This window comes from Sycon ciliatum, chromosome 7 (assembly GCF_964019385.1).
Source record: "Sycon ciliatum chromosome 7, ocSycCili1.1, whole genome shotgun sequence".
Classification (NCBI taxonomy): Eukaryota; Metazoa; Porifera; class Calcarea; order Leucosolenida; family Sycettidae; genus Sycon; species Sycon ciliatum.
Window position 1 is genome coordinate 6,142,487 of NC_088649.1, and position 23,339 is coordinate 6,165,825.

Below are 23,339 nucleotides of genomic sequence, written 5' to 3' on the forward strand. Positions count from 1 at the left end.
TCGTTCCAAATCTCCCTCTACATCAGGGAGTCGTATACATAATACGACGAATATTGGTACGGTACGGGACAGATACAGGAGCCCGCAAATATTGTGGACAGCTGTTATGTACAATTCTGTAGAGCCTTTGTAGTCACAGATACGGGACAGATACGGGACAGATACGGGATAGCGCCAGGCGTGACACAAACAAACAAACACACAAACAAACAAATACCAAATTAAAGCTGTGTGTGGACCCTGGCTAGCGCCAGACGTTACTGAAGTAACGTCTTCTGCATAGCTACGGGAATAAAAGAAAAATAAGAAAGAAAAAAGGTTATTGTACCATGCCAGACGGCTATTTAAGTCATGTACCAATTGTAGTACATGACGTAGAAGTCACGCATCTACAAAATACTTTGCAGGATAATATTTAAATGTAGTAAAGAGGTAGTATTGTACCGGTAATTGTACGGTCTACACTGTACATGAACACAGGCACAGCCATCGCAGCCACTTGCCATGGCGCAATGACCTGCTTCACATGCATCAACTGCATCCACATGTGGCTGCCTCAGCGGTGTAGCACTGGCCCAATCACCAGATCACTAGTACTACTGTGTACTGTCACTGTACTAGTAATAATGATAATAAACACAGCTGGCATCTTCCCTGCACCTGTTTGACAGGAGCAGAGTCGACGCATCTGTCAACAGTGTCAAGCCAATCACTGTGTTTAAATAATAGTATCAACATTAATTTTTACCATTTTGATTTGATTTACATGATCGATGTATAGTATTAGTAGTTGTCGTTGAATTAAAAATTTAAAGTCGCACATGTGATGTAGATCAGGCCTATGGCGACTATGATTATGCCTAGCTACAGCATGCACGGTCAGTGCACAGGGGAATGACTACACAAAATCAGTACAAACGAAAATTGATGGAACAAAAAGTGATTTACCGGTAAATGCCTCTACTCACGAGTTTCATGCTGAAAAGTAATCATCAGGAGGAGACTGGGGATACTCCGGGTTGTGTGGTCTTATTCACTATAGGTGTTGTCCCATGGCAGGTATGCAATGCTAGTGTTTCAGCGCGAGGGCAGTGTAAGTGATCAACATAGTACTATGCTGGTGGCACGGGGGTATTATGAAGGCAGCGTTAGTAAGTGATCAAAGTCAGCCTCAGGTACAGAGATTTCTCCCAATGTTCAACACGTTACTTCAAGTGTTACTAAGTCTTACTACGTTCAGTTAATAATACATGACTGATTGTACATGTACATGTACTTGTACTACAAGTCAAGTGGGTATTACTAGTTCAGTGACTAGTTCAATGATTATCCACATGTAGCTTGCTGAAGGCCGAAGGGACAGTCCCCAGCAATCGTGCGCTGGGGGATGTCCCTTTGAGTGCAATTCTCTTTCAACAGCGTGTGGTCACAGTGAGGGGGCTCAGTGGAGGTTGCACGAGTTCTTATTTTCGGCCAGGTAGCCCCCAGCAGGAGAGGCGCCAGCTGAAGTCTTCTGAGCATACTGTCAGGACAACTGTTGAAGGCTAGCCAAACAGTGTGCCCTGGGGCAATATGATGATGACCAGCTGTCACCTCTAATGACCTTCAAAGTGAGTAGAAAAGAACGGGCTCAGAGCTCAGCTCAAGAGTCAGTGGCTGGAGTGCTATAGCTACTCTCAAGCACACACCACGTACACACACAAACACACAGAAACACACACCATGTACACACACATACACACACTGTACACACACACATCATGTACACACACACACACGCACACCATGTACACACACACCATGTACACACACACACACCATGTACACACACCTTTGACCTTTTACGCCCATCGCCGGAGGCGATGATAGCAATGCTACGGCATAAGCCATAGCAACTTGTGCTGGGATTACACCATTCAACAGCTTGCAAGGCTGAAGAATTGACCGTCACTATTCAGCCTGGTCTACACCATACAGCTATTTGGAGTGACATTTTCTGGCCAGTGAATCCCTATTTTGGGTCTTTTTCATTTTTTTTCCCCACACACATCACACCACATACTCCGGCATGCACTGGCTGTTGGTAACCACCCAGGAGAATGAAAGAAAAGTCAGGAAGAGTCTGAGAAAGAGAAGAAAGACGTGTGTGACCATAATCGTCGGGAATCGAACCCGCAATCTATCGATTGGAAATCGCTGCACATACCACTGCACCATATGGGACACACACACACACACACACACACACCATGTACACACACACACACACCATGTACACACACACACACACACACACACACACACACACACACACCAAGAGATCAGGCATGCACATGCAGTGGCCACAGATTGTGAAGACAATGACCGTGCACGTCATGATGCACCTGAGCTGAGCTGACAGGTGATGGTGTGTTCACAATATCCAGGCAGACCGTAATGTTGGACAACAGGTGATGTCGCGCACTAAAAGTTAAACTGGGCTTATTCGATCCTGTAGAAGCCGATGTCATGGCTAGGCTTATATTCACATCGGGCTTCTATTCAACCCAGGTATTTCTATGTCACGGTGTCAGCGTTAAAACCAGGCTTATGTGCCGACCGTGTATCTTAAAAATCAGGCTTCTATTCAAACCAGGCTTCTATAATTCCGAGGCAGGCTCAAGAATCTAGACACTCTGGTTACTACACACAACATGGTCCAGGATAGTGATAGAGAGTCAGTAGCCTACATGGTCCAGGATAGTGCTACAGAGTCAGTAGCCTACACTGCACAGGTCACCGATGAAAACTTACTAGTACAATGTAGTCTGATCCTACACTACAGACAACAGACTGCAGTCTGCACACCACTATAGACAATCCTACACTACAGATAACAGACTGCAGTGTGCACAGCACTATAGACTATCCTACACTACAGACAACAGACTGCAGTGTGCACACCACTATAGACTATCCTACACTACAGACAACAGACTGCAGTGTGCACACCACTATAGACTGACAGTACTGGTATAGCCTAGAATTCGCACATGCATGATGACGTTGACACGACGTACATTGTGTACAGACAGTACAGCGTGGTAAATTTATGACTGTCCTGACACGAATCCGCGATTCGTGTTCCGACTACTTTTCCAAACGAAAAATGCGAAAGTTCGCAATCCAGTTCGCGAACTGAAAAATGTTTGCGAACGCGAACGCGAATTTCGTCTTGCTAATCCTCCTTATATTCGGTGATTTCAGTGGAGAAACCAGGCACATAAATTTAAATTACACCTAAAAGGCACTAGAGTATGCACTGTATGTGAAGGGAACGCTGGTCACCTAATTCTAAATTACACCTGAAACCTGGCAGGTCCCTGGCACCGAATTTTTAATGCACCTTAAATTAAATGTTTTATAGTACCGTATTATCCGGAGTATAAAAAGCACTTTAAACTAGCGGTGTGCACGGGTAGTCGGGTATCCCGTGCTATCCGTGAGGACCTCGGGTAGACGGGTACAGAATAGTACCAGAAAACCCGAAGTCGCAGATGACATCATGTACCGTGAGTGCATGTGTACAAATTCATGTAACACTCCGCATGTCTACCAAGTGTGTAAGGAAAGAGGTGCACTGTGGTGTTACCATGGCAACATTACCCTATCGGGTACCCGTGCTACCCGTGGAAACCGACCTGAACCCGATACCCGAAGAAAATGCTACCCGACTCAGCCCTAGTTTAAACACCACCATTAAACTATGATGGTCAAATTAACAGTGATAAATGGAGTAAATGTCTGTATTTCGTGCCAAAAACTCTGGTTGTGACTTATACTCCAGTGCGGCTTATTTTCTGGAGAAACAACAGTACAATCGAGTGTTCAAATGGCAATATGCAAAAAAAATCACGGTTTGTGCGAGACTCGGCTGGAGTTACCTGAGAACTCGTGGCCGGCCAACCTTGCAGCAGTGAGAACATCTGCATGGACATTGGGTTCCCTGTAGCACAGCCAAGCACCCCGCTATCCTGCACTGGCTGCAGCATGGGGTGGTCTGACCCCAGCTGGATGTTGCATCGGTACTGCACTCGAACACGTTACTAGTAATCGGATTTCAGTTCCCACCTAGAACTACCTCTGTATGAATATAAAATTATTTTTAAATTAATAATAATTTATTATCCAGATCTCAGTACTTACAGAATTTGTGCCCCCCTCGGGTGGGCGCGGGTCGAGGAATGGCCGCCCCGCCATTCTCTTCGCTGCTCCGTTGTGCTCGTGGCACGACAAAGCGACCGGTGCGGGTAGGTCAGACCAGCGCCGAGCGGGTATCTGCCGACGTGCGCCCTGCTTCGATCGATGAAAACCTTGACAAGTCTCAGGGAGGAACGAAGCGGCTGATTATGAGCTCACGATCACGGCACTATGTACTACAGCCTACACTGGTTACGCTGGCCACAGTATGCAGCAGCACGAGTCCGTCGCAAACACCACCAGAGTGTGACGCTCCGCGATCTACGATAGCGCTGAAAGTGAAAGACCTGGACTGAGTGAGCTATGATATATGAGCATGAGACTCGAGAGCAAGCTGGAAGACAAAAAGAGACAGTAAAAAATACTAAAAATCATCGAATCATCCTGGCATGTTACCAGGTTACTGCAGGAGTCTGTACTGTCTGTAGCACATCATTGTAAGAGGGGGAAGAAGTATTACTATTAGTTCGGCGTCGGAGAGTGTCTTTCTGAATTCACATTAGTATTACTGCATCAAGTACAATGATACATGCATGGCTAGAATACCTCACCTGCACTCTACCGCTGCGTCTTGAGCAGGTAAGCAACGGTTACTTTGAGGCTGGCACAGACTCAGTGGTAGTGGTCGATCTACCACACTACGAATCGGAGGCTTCTGCACGAAATCAGAATCTAGGTTTTTGGCAATGCCCAGCAAGCGCTGCCGATACTAGCACACGATCTTCATCCGTTCACAAGGTCTGATCGGGTAGAAACCGACGCTGCAAGCATGTGCGAGGTGTTATATTGACACAGAGCATGCATGCATAGCAGCATGCTCGATCGCAGCGAACGAAAGATGGGCGCGGGCCGGCCTAGGTAGGCCAGGTAACTGGTTACTTACAGGAAGGCCACTAATGCCATGCACATGATCAGATGATTGCGTGGTGCACGCTTCGGCTTACCGTAGATATCGCCCTGCAGAAGTGCAGTACAGTCGCCAAGGTCACAGTACGGCTAGCTCGCGGACCAGCTGGGTACTACGGCGGCTAGCCGCCGAGATGCGATGTCCCGATGTCGGATGTACAGGTTCCTGCACGAGTATGACTCTATGAGGGCAGTACCGCGGAATCCAGCCCGCGCCGCGATAGCGGCAAGGGCTGGATGAGCAGCGGTAGATTCTACTGACCGAGTATGACTATGAGTGACTGGAACGTGTTTCCGGTACGCACCCAAGCCAAGGAGATCACTCACAATCTTTGACGTTTGAACTTATTACATGAACCATTCTGTGACTCGACTCGAGTCCTGAATGAGGCTGTACTAGCTGTGACTCTGTGTGAGCTGAGTGAGAGTGACTTCGACAACCGTACCGTACACGGACTACAGTACATGACTTTTTGCATGTACTTTCAGACCACAGAAGCTTGTCATTGAAATGGTAGACTCATGAGTGGATTCCGTCGTCAAGTGACGACGGGCAGTGGAACTAGTTCCATCACCAGATCACCGTTCATCAGGCAGGATCGCGCTTTCCAGCCCGCGTAATTTGATCTGTCATTGGTCGACTCCAAGGCGACAGTCAATGAGTCATGTCACATACGGGAAGAGGGATTTCCCCTCGTTTAGCAGTTGTGTCCGGGGAAGCACCTGGTGCGGGATTCCCCTAGCCCTCGCACACCGTTCCAGGCACGTGCAGCAAGCACTTCAACTTCAAGTACCGGTAATACTAATAGTTCAGAATGCATGCAGCTAGCTGGCACATCACTGGCACTATCATCTGCGATCTCACAAAGACCCAGAATCTGCGGGTTTCGATGAACTGGATAGTGTCATCTGGTCATTGGAAGAGACCTGATTCCGGCCCTCACTGGTCGTCCTAGCCAGTCGGATACTGAACGCAAACTGTTGGCACTGCCTGTCAGGTTCGCTGGCCTCGCCCTCCCGAGTATTGCCCAGGACGCCAGTGAACAGCGAAGAGTGAGTCTGAGGGTGACGCGGCCCATTGTGGACATGATAGAGTGCAAATCTGATGCTGCTCCACCGGCCGTCGTTATTGCTCAGGCAGGGGCTCTCCGCAGGGGTGAGCAGAAGTTGCGTGCGTCGGCATAATTATCGTCAGTTGCAGGCGGACATGTCCCTGGGGCTGTGCAATCAGCAGAGGTTGCTGATGGAATGTGCTGCTGACCCTGGGGTTTCAAGCTGGCTGACTGCTGAGCCCCTGGCAGAGAGTGGCTTCAAGGCGGAAAGTCAAGCAGTATGAGGCTCAGAGCGGAGACGATTCAGGGTAGGTCTACCTCCTTGTCAGGAGATGACAGTGACTCCGAGGAGAGCGAGTTGGACGCCAGCGAAGGAACCGGAGTATACCGAGGATGAGATCATGCAGATGGCGAGTGCGTAGTAAGTTGGTGTAAATGCTGACGAAACTGCAGCGGCTGCTGCCGACACTGACCCTGCTGCTTGCTTAGAGGACTGCTGGCCACCTGCCGATCGCGTTGGCAATACGTCCTGGTGTGAATGTGGCAAATGCGTCGTTCAATTATTGCGGAACGACTGCATTTGCTGCAAAGATGTTCCGGAATCGGCAGCCGCGGATTGGTTACAGAGTCTGGCTGCATTACTTGCACCTCACAGTTCGAGGAAGGCTGCAGCAACCAGCACGCACTGTACATTGTACTGCGTGGCTATTTGGGCAAGATCCATCAGCAGGCCGGATCGAAGCCATCTGAGTTTGGAAACCGGTACGTGCTAATAGTGTCGATTTTGCATCGGAGAACTGTATTTTCTCATCAAAATTAAATACTGTTCCATGGTGCAAAAATATAACCAGGATATTGGCTTGTATACTTCTTCAAAAATTTGTTGTTGTAGTGTGCTGCTGTTGCACTGAAATGTACGTTGACATGCGAGACTAACTGCAGGAAGATCTACTCCCCTGTTCCCCAAAGCAGCTCGCACCATTACGCAGCATACCGACAATACATATGGCTGATGTTCGGAAAACTTGGCCGAGGAGTCCGGTGGAACACCTGCATAATGGACAAACGGCAAAGCAATCATAAGCTGTCACTATTTGTAGTCAGCCAGGTGCTTGCACGTGTGTGTGTGTGTGTGTGTAGCTGTATGGTGTAGACCAGGCTGAATTGTGACGGTCAATTCTTCAGCCTTGCAAGCTGTTGAATGGTGCAATTCCAGCACAAGTTGCTATGGCTTCTGCCGTAGCATTGCCATCATTGCCTCCGGCGATTGGCGTCAAAGGTCAAAGGTGTGTGTGTGTGTGTGTGTGTGTGTGTGTGTGTGTGTGTGTGTGTGTGCGCGCGCGTGCGTGTGTGTGTTTATAGCAAAAGAATAGTCATGAAAATGTACTGCCAGTGTTGGAAGCGTATGTACGTGTGGATTTGATCTACACAGTGGGTACCATAACATCACCTCTAAATTTCCCGTGTGCTGACTGGGGTCTGTGTGCACGCATCAGCAGATATCATGCCATCGTCTGGACTCAATGCGCATGCAACTGGAGACCGAAAAGCTGCGGCATACGGCTCAGCATAGGCTTGAGCTAGGATTATACTCGCAAAATACACGCAGATAACAGTGACAATGCAACACAATAAAGACTTTCTTGGAATTGAAACTTACCAAGCAGAGGACAGAGCTAGTGACCACTGTATGCCTTTTCACGACATCAGTGTAAAACTTGAATTGAAATAAAACAAAAATATATTGCACGATCTTCTGTCTTCATTCAATACTAGTACCTTGCAATCAACACACTGCAAACAGCTTTGTACCGGTATCTGTAAATAATTTTTTCTACAAGTATACAATGTACTCAACACAGTGGATGAAACTGCCCTCTCCAACTCGCGATGTACAGACAAAATTTCAACACGCTCTCAAAGCACGAAATCACCAGAACCATTCACTCACCTCTTCTCTCTCCTGCCTCTCCTGATACTACGACATCCTTCGCTTCGCTGGGGGACGCCTGTCCGGGAAAATCGATGGCACAGCGTCTGCTTTCAGCTTTCGGCGGCACGTTTTGCCCATCTCTTCGTGCAAGTTCCTCTGGAAGGCATCTCCTCAAAATGTGCCGAACAAATTGCACAGCTCTCCTCAAACTTACAAGGTGGCAAATTCTCGCGGTGAATCGCTGCAACCCATTCCGCTCGGAGAGCTTTATCCCGCGGAATACGATGCACCGTGGTCCCAGGGGGCTTACCAGACTGGTTAGAGCAGCCAACAGCACAGCAAACCGTCATCGTGGTTGAAACTGTTCAGGTGGCAAGAAAGAAACTCCACAAACGCCACTCTTTCTCGCTCACTGAAAAGCAAGCAGACCGGGAACCTGTATCTCTTTGACGTCACAGGGTGTGGAGGGGGTGTGCGCCGGCCGCATGACGTCATTATTTACCATGACGTCATGCAAAATTTTGCATGACGTCATGGTAAATTTCAAATTCAAATATCTCCAGAACGGCGTATCGCACGGCGATGGGACCTTCACCACCGAACTCAGCGCCTCGAAATCTACAAACTGTGAAATTTTGATTTTAGGGTGAACTTCCCCTTTAAAGGGGAAGTATACCCTAAAATCAAATTTTCACCAGTTGTAGTCTTCGGGGTGCTGAGTCGAATGGTCTTGGTCCGAGGAAGTGGAAGCTGAGACGCTCCCTTCCTACTTGAATCCCAATCGAACTCGCGCACTTCCACCGAAACTGGGTGACTGCGCCCTACTAGATGGGGATTTGTATGCAAAATGTCACTAAAAGCGCCATTTCGTTCTTATAAAAGCATGGATGACCGCGATTGGCCCATATGTTGTACTCTTTTGGACGCTGAGTCGACTGGTTTTGGTCCGAAAAGGCTGCGATGCAGCGTTCCTCCTTTATTCCCAATCGAACATGGTTGAACAAGCGGTCACGTGCTCCTGCGTACACCAGTCACCTGGTCACCGTGCCTGCAGGGTACAACTTACTAGCCTGTTTGACCTTTTTTGGGTGCAGTCCTGTCACTCGAGTTGAACTCGAGTTGAACCTTGGTGTGAAAGTTGTCGCCTGCTGGCGCGGTGACCAGGTGATTTGGGCACCCAGGAGCACGTGACCGCTTGTTCAACCATGTTCGATTGGGAATAAAGGAGGAACGCTGCATCGCAGCCTTTTCGGACCAAAACCAGTCGACTCAGCGTCCAAAAGACTACAACAAATGGGCCAATCGCGGTCATCCGTGCTTTTATAAGAACGAAATGGCGCTTTTAGTGACATTTTGCATACAAATCCCCATCTAGTAGGGCGCAGTCACCCAGTTTCGGTGGAAGTGCGCGAGTTCGATTGGGATTCAAGTAGGAAGGGAGCGTCGCAGCTTCCTCGGACCAAGACCATTCGACTCAGCACCCCGAAGACTACAACTGGTGAAAATTTGATTTTAGGGTATACTTCCCCTTTAAGGGGGGCAGCCTACCCATAAATTTCATATGGCATTCAATTGACCGTAACTTTGGTGTTTCTCAGTGGATTTGAGTGAAATTTTGACCACACACTCCTGCCACTATGCTGGCCCTCAGGACATGATTTACAAGTTCTTGCGCCTCACTGACAGGCTTTCCAGGCCGGAAAAACTCAAATTTCCGGCATAGTGCCACGGTGTGCGAGCCACCCAGGAGCCAAACAAATGCATTTACATTTTTTTCACATTTTCGTGCCCATTCTGTCCGTGCGCGGGACCCAAACCTAAAACAAGTCCAGAAGCAGCCATGGGTGGTGGGGTAGGGCCCCTCAACGTGGCCCTGGAATCTGTCACAACGGAACGAGTGGGCGTTCTCTCGCGGACTCCCACAGACCCAAGTCAATTTTTGAATTTTTTAGGTTTAGGGTGTGCTACGAGGTCGTACCTTTGATACAACATCCAGTGCTGGGACCTCCACAGCAAGCCATTTCCACAGCGCTGCACACCAAATCCAGGATGCCCTCAGAAACCGGCAAAGACTGCCACTCACGTCTCACTACTGCCTAGTACTGAATCCTACCTGACTTCTTGACACGACTCAAACTTGCCAAAGTCACTAAATCAACGTCAACGACAATAATCAAGCCACATATCTGCAACGTCACGAGGGTGCTGGCAAAAGTCCCGCCGTGCAGCCCAATACGTGGTTTTTTAACGTGATTTTTTGGACTTTTTTGGACTTGGGGCAAAATTCTGCACACTTTCGCGTGTTTCCATAATACGACAAGTTGCGCACAGTCTGCTCACATTCAAATACAGTGCTGCCAACAAATGACAGCATGCAACAAAAAATTCTTTCCTTGCAAGGGCACATTTTCGGCCATAACTCTTGAACGGCTGGTCAGATAGGGACACAATTTTCAGAGAATTTGCAGCTATTCATGCTCTTTCAACTGACGTAGCACTCAATATGAATTTACAAATTCGATTTTTCAGCGAATTTTTGGGTAGTCTGCCACCTTAAGGAGGCTCCCACCTAAAGAAGTAAAAATAAAAGGTCCATGGACACCCTGTTGTTTATGCATAGAATGGTGGAGTAATTTCTCTTCTTCAATTTGGTATAGTTTTTAGGTAGGGTCACCAGGCATAGGTAAACATCTCTCTATTCCGTGCCGTTCCGCTATATATAAAATTTATCTCCTTCCATTGTTTGAATATGCTGCCACAGCCTGGTGTGGCCTAGCTAAGGTCTTATCCGATTCCATTGAAGTTCATCATAAGAAAGTTCTAAAAATTTTGTTCTCGAAGAAACCTTCCTTTCCCTCCAATGAGTTGTACTTAATAGCTCAGACTACTCCGTTAGAGCAACGCCGACTAACTTGCCTCTGTATATTGGTTCATCGAATTCTCTTGGGTTGTGTTCCTGAACATATAAAGCCTTATAACTGGTTTGTTTCGGGCCGCTCAACCAGAAACAAAGTGTCTCTTCCCAAGGCCAAGACAACGCAATTCACAAGATCGCCATTCTTCCAGGGCTACTGTGCATGGCTACAACTTCCCGAATCAGTGAAGACTTCTGCATCATTGAAAGAATTTAAAGTTTATCTGAGGGCCTGCTGATGACTGAGTGCACCATAATAATAATACTTGCAAGTAAAAACTAATCAATATAGCTTTTCGGCTGTTTCCTTTTCATGTATATAATCTTCTCCTTCTTTTACCATGGTTGGCTATCACCCACATCTTCCCGTTTTGGCTGCCATCGGAAGCCATAAGATGTTGAATAAATAAATAAATAAATATAAGAGGTATTCTGGTGTATTTAGTGAGTGTACAATTTCTTGATTTTCGGTAAAAAATGGTAATTATTTTGGTTTTTGACCCAAAGAAGCCTCCTGGAGGGAGGATACTAAGCATTTTCTTCATCATATTATGTTAAAGAACCACATTTGGAGGTATCTTGGCTACACAAAATAGACTGTGTCGTGGTTTTGCCCTTGGCGAGCCACTTTTTCGAAATTACGGGTACCGAAATTTCCATCGGGTGCTGAATTGTGAAATGGTTCAGCCTGCAACATTTTGTCCATGGACATATTGATTTTTATGGCTTTCTGTGATCCTTGAGCCCCAAGGAAACCGATAATGGACAGTTTTGATGGTGTCACCAGGCACTTTAGGCCCCTATCAAACAATATAGGTATCAAAATATGTATTTTTAGGCCAATTCTGAAAAAAGCATTAATTTTTTAGAAAATCTGACCATTCTTGCCTTCTTGACTAAATATCACTACCAATGACATGGTAGCATGGTAATATTATTTTAGAAGAAGTTATTTTCATGCTGCAACCTCCTTTGGACATACCAGACAGTCTGTGCTTGGAAAGGTACATGCATCATTACATGTATGTCATGCAGCCTTCAGTCCTAGCACATTTCAGGTTTGTGGTTTTCAATAAAAAAAATAAATAAAAATAAAAAACATTGATATACGAGTAGTGTACATGTACAATCATCAGTCATGTACATGTAGGGCAGCGAGGTTTCATAACAACCTCGACCATGAAACTGGCACATGAATAATGTGAAAGCAGGCATTCAAAATAAGGCACACTAAACACTCACACGCGTGCGTGCACACGCACATAAACACCCACCCACACGCACGCACTCTCTCGTGCACGCATCATTGTGTAGCGGGCCGCAGTCTTTCTTTCTGAGGCAAATGCACACGGGTCTCAGTGAACACACTGCTTTAAAATTATTACTGAACTAAACGGAAGACTACATTGTAAACATTAACTCTGACCCTAACTCTAAGCTGACATGAAGAGAATTGTGAACAGCAGCTTTTATAGCGGGGTGAAGAACTGTTAGTGTAAGTAAGCCAGCCTATGAGTCACCAGGGGATACGTAGAGTAGAAACAGAAAGGTCAAAGTAAGACATAATTGTGTGGGGCACAAGGAATGCCATTTGATTCTATGCAGAATAAGGAGCTGAATAGCAGTGTGGGCAATGGGCGTAAAAGAGGCGGTTGAAAGTGCAGCAGTATTTCTAAGGTCAATACTAGTAGTTACATGTACATTGAACGCAGTGAGACTAATTGGCAGTAATTGCTATCCATGTCATGGATCTGCAAGCACGGTACAGAGTTGCAAGTGCGGGGTACGGGTGCGGTGTAACACGCGTGACCAATACAGTTGAGAGGTTAAGATGCACGTTATTTCCGACGTGACGCGAAAGTTCAGCTCGCGTTATTTGCTCGCACGTCGAAAAATCAACGCGAGCGACCTGCTGCTCACGTCGAAATTTGGAGTTTTACGCCAAATTTGACGTGAAATTGCGCGTCACGTCGGAAATAACGTGCATCTTAACCTCTCTATTGAAAGTGATTCACGCTGCAGCTGTGTGAGTTGCTAGCGTGCCAACACTACTAGTACTAGTCCATAGTAGGACTTAGTGTAAATACATGTAAAAGCATGAAAACCAGCCACTGCACTGGGCGTGCATTTGCTGGTTGTCACTTGCGTTGATAGCAGCAGACTCCAGAAAAACATCACATGAAGGGCAATATGCATCTACACATGCTGGCGTGCACACATACGATATACATGTAGTGTACTGTCATGCTCTCTCGGCAATTCTTTTTGTGTCTCAAATACGGTTCACAAATGCGCATTCACATGCAACTCCTGTACTGTAAAGCCATTACCACACTGTCCTTGCGGACACCAGAGAGGAGAGGCATACAGAACCAGCACCGTGAGCCCCTCCCCCCCCCCCCCTTCCACACCTACATGTAGCTTTGCACACGCGCGCACACATGCACGTGCATACACACATACATGTACACAGACATTTCCATGCACATGCACACAGTGCACTCGTGGGGACATGTGCATAACCCAGATCAACATTGCGTGCGAACCCACACATGCGGGCACGAGCACGCGCCCACACACACACGTGCGTACAGACACACACGTGCGTACACACACACTCATACACCTGCCCAACGCTGAAGCGAGGATAGCGAACAAACTACGTTACACATAGCAACTTGTGCTCGGATTACTAGTACACCTTTCAACAGCTTGCACACACACACACACACACACACACACACACACACACGCGGGCGCGCATGCGCGCGCGTACACACACACACACTCGCGCGCGCACGTACACACACACACGCGCGCGTACACACACACACACGCGCGCGCGCGTACACACACACACACACACAAACGCATGTACTTGCGCATAGGAAAGGATTCAAAATAATCAACCACAGGCATTTACCCAATACACACCTGAGTGTGCACATCTTAGTTGTGGCATCCCCATTTTTACAAAAGCAGGATTTAGAAGTTCGTCCCTGGTTCAGAACACAAGCTTCTGGCCAGCGTTTTCCTTACACCATCAGTGCAGTACAGTGGTTCACACGAACATCATTCCTACAGGGACAGTAGCCCAAGTTCAGCAGCTCTGAGATGCGTCGTCCACTGAGCTCAGGATACTCTAGGATCCACAGAAAGTTTCAAACGGTGCTCGTGCGACTGGAGCTGCAAGTGGGTCCACTTACCAGCGAGTGGGCAGCCACTTCAAGCTCCACAGGTAGTCCATGCTAAATTCCAGTACCAGTACTAGTATCACTACGTTCGACATCGATGTCTTCACTGACTTCAGTCGGCTTTTCTCACCCTTCTTTGTCAGTAATATAATTATTTGTTCTTCGTGGCCACATCGTACCGCTTCAACAAAGGTTTCACAAAAAAATCAAGCAGCGTAGGAACTGCCTTTGTTTTGCATTAGCCATGGCCAGTGATTCTTTCCAGCGTAGAAACAGCCACGGCTACAGAAACACTGCAACGAGTAGAACTTCATGTACATCCTGGAACAACTGCGAGTGTAGTGGGTAGCCGAGTAGTCGGATGGAGGCACACACAATAAGACTGTGAAGTAGGTTTCTTGGCTCAATCTGCCAGAGGATAAAGTGTACAATTAATAATCTAATCGGTTCAATCTACCGAGAAGGACTCTATAAGAACTCTGAGGAAAACCCTGAGGAAACTCAACTCTGCTCAGTACTGCTCAGCTCTGTTCTGTTCTCTGTCCTGTTCTGCTCTAAACTAAACTGATCTCTAGAAGAGCAGATAGGGCTTATATAGCATAGACAGCATATACATGGCAAGGGGAGAAATAGTAGTGCAAGGAGAAGACGTACAAGGAGATAACGTGAAAGGAATAGGTAGGAGGAAGAATGGACCTAAGTAGCGAGCAACAATTAGGTAACAGGAATGCAATCTAACAGTATGAAGGAAACTAATGTGAATGGCAGGCTGGCTAATGGGGCGGGAAGGTTACTAAGAGGACAGCGGTTGGAAAAGCCATCTGACTGTGTGCGAGCTAGGACATGGATTCTGGGAAGACATCTGGCAGAAGAAGAGAAGCGGAAGATATCTTAGAACTAGTAATCAAAAGAGTTAGTGATGAGGAACGGGCTATAGGAATCAATGTAATGTAGTACAGCATGAATGTGTGCAACATGTATACAGGTCATGCCGTACCGGTCTGCAGGCAGGGTTGTCTAGTAGTCCTACTTCAAAGTATTAAAGTGGTTGTTGGGAGAAGCACTTAGGAGTAACCGGTGGGACAAGAGGTGATTTACAGTGTCGCGTGCTAGCATGAATACATGTACTACTAGTCATGTGTAAACTGTAAAGCAGGGATACTACACCCTCCCTTCCTATTTTTCATCACGTCCTCGTGATGTATACTTAGTATCGGTTAGGCGGCTGAATATGTAGGCGATTTCGTAGGTTGTACGGATGGGCTTGAGCAATAGGAGGAGGAGGAGCAGCTGGTGGAGGGACAACAGCGGGATCAATGTGGACATCAGCATCATAGGATACGGGAGACGGAGGCGGTGCTCGTAGTTGAACATATGGTTTTAGTCGGTTGACGTGGACCACAATAGCAGTGCGAGAGGCGGTATCTTGTTTCCGAATACGTACTGTCACTTCATCAATCACACTTGTAATTATAGCAATAAAAACTGCTTTATGGCAGTTTTCTAAAAAAAAGTTATTGTGTTCTAGTCCATGGACCCCGTCTAAAAAGTAAGAAATTAACGAAATGTGATAGCTGAAAATTAAAATTTCACACAAAACCTCACAATAATCACAACACTTGAAATGCTGCTTTCAACACTAAACTTGTACTCCACCAACAATTGGCAACATGCATGCATAGGAAAGAGGATCACGAGGAGAAAAGGTCTTCTACATGTAGCTTTTCATTCTGTGTGTGATTATTGTGAGGTTTTGTGTGAAATTTTAATTTTCAGCTATCACATTTCGTTAATTTCTTACTTTTTAGACGGGGTCCATGGACTAGAACACAATAACTTTTTTTTAGAAAACTGCCATAAAGCAGTTTTTATTGCTATAATTTCTTCTGTTTTTTCTGTCACCAATCAATGAAATGCCCTATCAATATGTAAATATGATGGCCTTCACATCATATCAATACCGTATTATACGCATTGATGTGCAAGCCTTTTCTTGCAGAAAATGGGACTAGCATGTTCTTCTGCAGGGATACATGTGAGTAGTGGTGGACCGTGGCGATACCTTTTTAATACGGAGGTCATTCTGTGCATGTTGCTGTAGCAGAATTTCATGACTCTGGTCATAAAATTGTCTTGCCTTTCAGATTTCCCCACCCTCGATCAGATTTTTTTGAGAAATGTAACCAAGTGCGTGTCGCAGATGTTTTTGTTGATTCTGTGTTTATAATGGTTTATAATCATGGGTTATCGTGATAAGGTCATCCTGCACCATATTGCACTGAAATCGTAACCCTGTTGATGTCGATACAACTTTTGGAAGTAGTTCAATGACTTCAAACTGTTAGTCCACGATTTTCTAAAACAACACAGCAAAGGAGGAACAATAAACATGTACATGTATTAAAATGTAAACAAATACATTGCCGAGTCCGACACCTCGTTCCAACAACTACACTGATCCTGAGGATAAAAGGGGCAAGGCTATGGTTGGAGGTACTGAGAGATAAACAAGGCACTCCACAATAATAGAATCGTACACATTTTTTGGTGAGTATGAATGATATCCAGTCGAACCTCTTTAGGACGAACACCAAGGGACCGATGGTATTTATTCTGTGAGTTTGTCTTAACCTATTTTATAACCGGTGAATACAATTATTTCTCCAATAGACATACGAATAGATTTCTTCTACAGCGAAAGATTCTAAGCCACACCAACTCATTGACGCGTCTCGTATGAAACAAATGAGTCACTAGAGAGGTTCTGCAAAACGAAAATGCGTACAAACAGTCGTTCCACGTCCTGAAGTGCGAAACTTCGCACGAACTTTCGCAACTTTGGACGCGAAACTTGCAGGGAACGCGAAATGAACAGTCGTACACACTTTCGTGAGATCGGGTCATGGCGTACGTGCACTTGGCCCGCGCAAACTACGAAAACGTGCAGAACGCAAAGTTTGTGCAAAAATTCGTACACACTTTCGCAATGACTGTCGCGAAACTTCGTTCGAATTTTCGTTTTGCAGAACCTCTCTACTGAACGTTTCTTTAGCAACATGACGGCAACTGAAACAGCAACAGAGAAAGTACGATATATGTACAGCACATTCTTGCAGGTACTACAAACAGATTGCAGATCGTAATTCTTGCCTTGGCGGCACGAAACTTCATTTGGGGCAGTGCAATCTCGGCGGAACTCACAAATAATAAATCAAACAGCCCAGACTCAAATAAACAAATCTAATCATACAAGTTTACTGAACCTCTCCACAATGGAGATTTTCCCTGATATGCGAATTTATTTTGCAAACTCGGTCAATGGGTCCTTGAACCTTTCCCTCCAGATTGGGAACTGCCAACGATAGTATGCCACTGACCAGTGCCTTACTTGTAACGTACCAATGTACAATGAATATGAGTATTTCGACAACACATCTAACATAAGCCTTACCGTCAAGAAGGTGAACTCGCGTTCTTCGCACACTGTAGACAAGGGCAAAGAGATAAAAATGGATCTAAATCCGAATAAAATCAGCACACGTTTCCGTAAATGAAAGGGTGAGCATAAGCAAATGAATCGAAGGAAACCGGTCAACTCAGAGATCACCTGTCATCGAGTATTCCGTAAAAGGGGGCCTCGGCAGCGGAAAAGCTAAATAATTTAGAAAATAGATACTGCCAGCTTTTCCATTATTTATTGCATTCCGCCCAAAATGAGCACACTTTTCGTAAATGAAAGAGTCAACACAAGCAAAAGAATCAAAGGTAACTGGTCAACTCACCTGTCGATATTGAGTAATATTCCGCGAAAGGAGGTCTCAGCAGCGCCGAAACGAAATAAGCCAGGCCAGGATCTAGGAGACGAAATATCCGAAACAGCTCATACAAGAAGCAGTTCCAAAGGAGGAAGTTCCTCGCGCATGCACATCCGAACACGGACTGCACTGCATGCATCCAACACAATGTCTGCCGTGCACGTGCACAGCACGCGGCTACCAACCGTTGGTAGATCTATACCGAGCACCTTACGTAGAGACTTACGTAGCCTAAGTGAAATACCGAGCACCTTACGTAGAAACTTACGTAGCATAGCGGTGTCGTTTTTCTTGCCATGTGAACACAATAATAGAAAAGCTGACAGGATCGCTTTTCTAAATGATGTACGGACCAGTCCAGAACTTGTGGAACTTCGGTGACGAATGCGTGGGGACAACAGGGGAGTGGAGAAGCACTAGGTCGGATTTCTGAAACCTGGGTGAAGGGCGAGACGTACCATCATACTGTTTCTTCTGCAGGCGGTGGGCAGTGATTCCATGTTGACGAGCACGCGTAAAAGCATTCGTGGTAATGGTGTGTCGGGACTGAACATACTCATGATAGGAGGACGGTGGAGTATCACGGGGTCGACCATAGACCAAGTCGAGTGGGAGAACAGCTTCATGTCCGAATTGGATGAGGAACGGAGTGTAACCTGTTGATGCATGAACACTGGTGCGATAAGCTAACGCTGTATGTTGGAGGTGGAGGTCCCAGTCGCGGTGGTCGGAGATAGATGTGGCAATCATGGCTTCGAGTGTGCGGTTGAATCTTTCCACCATGCCATCACTTTGAGGGTGGTATGCAGTGGTTCGAGTTTTGGTAACATCCATCATGCGACACAGATCTTTAAACAGATTGCTCTCGAATTGTGGACCTTGATCGGAATGCAGGGCAGCAGGGGCACCGTAGCGACACATCCAACCGTCAAAGAGTAATCGAGCAACGGTGGATGCAAGCATGTTTGGCATAGGAAAAATTTCCACCCACTTGGAGAAGTAATCCATGATAACTAAGACATACCGGTTGCCACGATCCGTAATTGGAAGCGGACCCATGATGTCTATAGCGATGCGCTGGTTGGGATAGGATGACGGCTGAGAGTGCATGGGCGCTTTGGGCTTGTGGTGGGGACCTTTCCGTTTTTGACAGTCTGGGCAGGCACGAATCCAGCGCTCAATATCGGATGTCATATGAGGCCAATAGAAACGGTGACGAGCTCTGTCCACAGTGCGACTGATACCTAAATGGTCTGAGCCCACGGCGTTGTGGAGGGCTTCCATGACTGTTAAGCGTTGTGAGGCGGGGACGAGTAGTTGGACATTGGACGTGGCTCCATCACTGGACTCATACCGTCTGTAGAGTAGATCATTGATGATGAGTAGACGATCAAATTGTGACCATAGATGATGTAAGTCAGGACTAGCCGTAGCGAGTTCGGGGGATCCTTTGGCGGGACGTTCCTTTGCAGTTACCCAGGTAATGACTTTGGCGATGGTGGGATCAGCTCGTTGATCATCACGTAATACAGAGTTGTTGTTGTTGTTGTTAGGCAGCCAGGATGGGGACTGTACTGTAGCCGACATTGGCGGAGAGACAACTGTGGGTGGTCCTGTTGACAGAGAGACACCGCATGTACGCACAGCAGCAGGCGGCGGGACACACATGCACTTACGAGACGAGGACAACACACATGCACATATCCTGGACAAGCCATCAGCATTTGTGTGCTGCGAACCAGGTCGATGCTGGACGTCATAGTCGAAAGCCGAGAGACGTTCAACCCAACGGGCGACGATGCCATCAGGGTTCTTGAAGGATGACAACCACAGCAAGGCTTTATGGTCGGTTCGAAGCAGGAACTTGGCACCAAGTAGGTAGTGACGGAAGAAGTGTGTAAACTCAACCACTGCGAGTAACTCACGTTTAGTAGTAGTGTAGTTACGCTGACCTGACGATAATGTCTTGCTGGCATAGGCAATGGGGTGTTCTGCACCATCAGGGTCGATTTGCGAAAGGACACCGCCAATGGCATGATCACTAGCGTCTGTATCCAGAATGAAGGGCTTACTGGCATCAGGATAGACAAGGACGGGTGCTGAGACGAGGTGTTGGCGGAGTTGATCGAAGGCAGTCTGTGCCGCGGGTGGCCAGGAGAACGTTGAGTGCTTCTTTGTCAGCGCCTGCAGAGGCGTCGCAATTTTAGCGAAGTCTTGGATGAATCTCCTGTAGTAGGATGCAAAACCGAGCAACTGGCGTACCCCGGTGATGGAGGTAGGTTGCTTCCAGGTAGCGACAGCATTGATTTTGGCGAGATCAGGTCGAACACCATCAGCCGAGAACACATGGCCAAGATAGCCAATAGATGATTTGACTAGAGAGCATTTAGACGGCTTGACCTTGAGGTGGGCATCACGGAGACGGTTGAGAACCAAGCGTAATCGCTCGAGGTGTTCCTCGAACGTCCTGGAGAAAACTATGATATCATCCAAATAGACAAGGCAAATAGACGGGACAAGATCACCGAGAACAGTATTCATCAGGCGCTGGAAAGTAGCAGGCGCATTGCAAAGACCAAAGGGCATGCATGTCCACTCGTAAAAGCCAAAGGGCGTTACAAAGGCAGACTTACGCCGTGCAGACTTATCCATACCAACCTGCCAATAACCGGACGCAAGATCAATGGTTGTGAAGTAACGAGCGCCGGTCATTGCATCAATGGCATCGTCGATCCGCGGCATAGGAAACGCATCTTTCACTGTAACATTGTTTAGCTTACGGTAGTCAACACATAGGCAGATGGACTTGTCCGGCTTTCGAACAACTACAATTGGTGCAGACCGCGGACTGGTAGACGGACGAATGTCATGGTCGCGCAGCTTACCAATGTGTTCACGAACCTCTTCTTGCTGGTGGATGGGAAGGCGACGCGGGGCTAGTCGGACAGGAGCTGATCCGGCAGTATCGATGGTGTGTGTGTAAACATCAGTATGGCCAGTGTCGAATGGGCCGTTGGAAACGCAGTCAGCATACTCACTCAGCAGGTTTTTAACGGAACTGCACTCAGTGGTATCCAGGTGGCTGAGGTCGAACAGTGGAGTTGGCGGAGTTGGTTGATCGTCGGCAAGGGTAGTAGCGGCGCAGGTCTGAGGGGAATCCAGGTCGTCGACAGGCACACATGGCGTAACGGAGCCAATGCGCAGACCCAGAGGAAGAGTGATCGGCTCGCTGGAGAAGTTGAAAACAGGGTAAGCGATAGTAGCAGGAGATGCGTCAGACACGGCCGGCAGCTGGATGGCAGCATCCTGACATAGGAGATCATATCGTTCAGGCAACTTACCCGATGCCTCTAATAGAAAGGCCCCTGGACCTGGAGAGAATTGGAGCTTGCCAGGCAGGAGTACCTGGCTGAGCGGTGGTATAGCGACGGGCTGGGCGAGTTGGACATGACATACTCGAGTTCCTCCTGCATTTACATCGTAGGGCTCAGCAGGAGGTGGAGAGATGGAGGGAAACTGGAGAGAATTATCAGCGGGATTGAGGATGCAGCCATGCGTTCGAAGAAAATCAATCCCCAGCAAAACATCAGGCTGAACATCCCCCACGAGAACATTATGAGACAGGTGACGACCATCAATATCGAATGACAAACATGTAGATCCATGCACAAAGACAGATGACCCATCAACCGTAACAAGATCCGGTTAAGTGTCTTTTTGCAAAGGTGTATGCGTAGGTATACGTGACCAAGCATTCGTACTGACTAAGGTAACCGCAGATCCGGTATCTAGGAGGGCATTAAATGGAATGGACTGGATGGTGATCGGGACTGTGAAGGGACGGCGTGCTGAGGAGCGTGAAAGGAATGTAGTAACTCGGGATTTGAGAACATTAAATGGCGGTGTCAGGTACAGGAGATAGATAACCGCAAGAATCAGGACCAACACACATCCCAACATAGCTAGACGGCGGACAACATCCAAAGCAGGGGAAAGCCCAAGTAGAACGAGAAAGAGGATGAGCAGATAAGCTCCTAAAGGTAAACTAACCGGATGGTGAGTCCATAGCAAAGTATTCACAGCCGACGGACTCAGGACCGCTGTGAACGCTGGTTTCCCTGCCATTGGCGCGGTTGGCGGCACTCAGAGGCAAAGTGGCCCATGCGTCCACAATTGTAACAGTTGCCTCGTTTCCTCGGAGTACCGTGTTGAGATGTGCGCCGTGGTTGATCCGGTGTGGCGGCGTCCGCTCGTTCCAGGCGGGCCAGTCGGGCGCCGATGTCCTCCAGCGCTTTGGCGATATGATCCATCTGTTTAGCGTCCGACAGGCCACAGACGGGAAGCGGGGTAGACTCCGGTGCTTCGGCATGCATTATGGCCTGTTGGTGTAGTGCTCCCTGAAGTGCGGCATCCAAAGTAGCAGGGTGCAGTTCCTTTACCCGGATGCGGGTTGCCCGGGAGTCTAGGCCGTCTAAAAACTGATCCCGGGCGAGCAGGTCCCTATCGGCCCCAGCCATGTTCCGGTATGCGCGACTGGTGGTCGACCTTACTTCCTCGCAGAAGGCACTCAATGTTTGGCCCTTTCCTTGGCGGCTGGCTTTCAGCGCTGCGCGGTGCAGCTCCGCGCGCTGTGCAGGGGCAAACCGGTCGGCGAGAGCTTGGGCGAGCGGAGCAATTTGGCCCGCACGAACCGCCTGCGGTAGACTTTGGTAATATGATTGTGCGTCGCCCGTAAGCGACAGGCCTAGAAACTGGCTCTGCTCCGCCGGTGTCCACTGGTTGACCGCGGAAACCTGCTGGAACTGGGCATACCAGGCTGCCCAGTTATCTTCCAGGCGACCTGCATACTTCGCCGGTGTGGCCCAATTATGCACGTGGCGTGCGGGAACGGGTGCTGGAGCGGCGGCGGCGGCAGGTGCAGCGGCGGGTTGAGCCATAGTCGGAGAAGGATGAATAAGTGGAAGAGTGAACTATCGATGGGTTCAAATCTAAATAAACTGTTACTTTAAACCACCGCTGCCACCAGTGTAGTGGGTAGCCGAGTAGTCGGATGGAGGCACACACAATAAGACTGTGAAGTAGGTTTCTTGGCTCAATCTGCCAGAGGATAAAGTGTACAATTAATAATCTAATCGGTTCAATCTACCGAGAAGGACTCTATAAGAACTCTGAGGAAAACCCTGAGGAAACTCAACTCTGCTCAGTACTGCTCAGCTCTGTTCTGTTCTCTGTCCTGTTCTGCTCTAAACTAAACTGATCTCTAGAAGAGCAGATAGGGCTTATATA

At 47.6% G+C, this 23,339-nt stretch overlaps 2 protein-coding genes across 2 annotated transcripts in view; both read right to left on the minus strand.

Moving 5' to 3' along the window:
• The window catches only part of LOC135820829 (uncharacterized), a 46,357-nt gene extending 41,424 nt beyond the window's left edge, over nt 1-4,933 (minus strand). Inside the window, exons 1-2 of the mRNA XM_065333868.1 lie at nt 4,791-4,933; nt 4,186-4,573 (exon numbers count right to left, since the gene is read on the minus strand). Coding sequence (XP_065189940.1) covers nt 4,186-4,239 — 54 coding nt within the window. The 5' untranslated portion in view covers nt 4,240-4,573; nt 4,791-4,933. The remainder of the gene's footprint in view (nt 1-4,185; nt 4,574-4,790) is intronic.
• A 17,211-nt stretch (nt 4,934-22,144) lies between these two features.
• LOC135821542 (uncharacterized) lies at nt 22,145-22,990 on the minus strand. Its single transcript, XM_065334539.1, has one exon. The coding sequence runs from the start codon at nt 22,988-22,990 to the stop codon at nt 22,145-22,147; it is 846 nt and encodes a 281-aa protein (XP_065190611.1).
• Nucleotides 22,991-23,339: the final 349 nt, after the last annotated feature.

What these genes read in the sequence shown, in the direction of transcription:
- LOC135821542 (XM_065334539.1), bottom strand. Translation starts at nt 22,990, where the DNA reads ATGGCTCAACCCGCCGCTGCACCTGCCGCCGCCGCCGCTCCAGCACCC.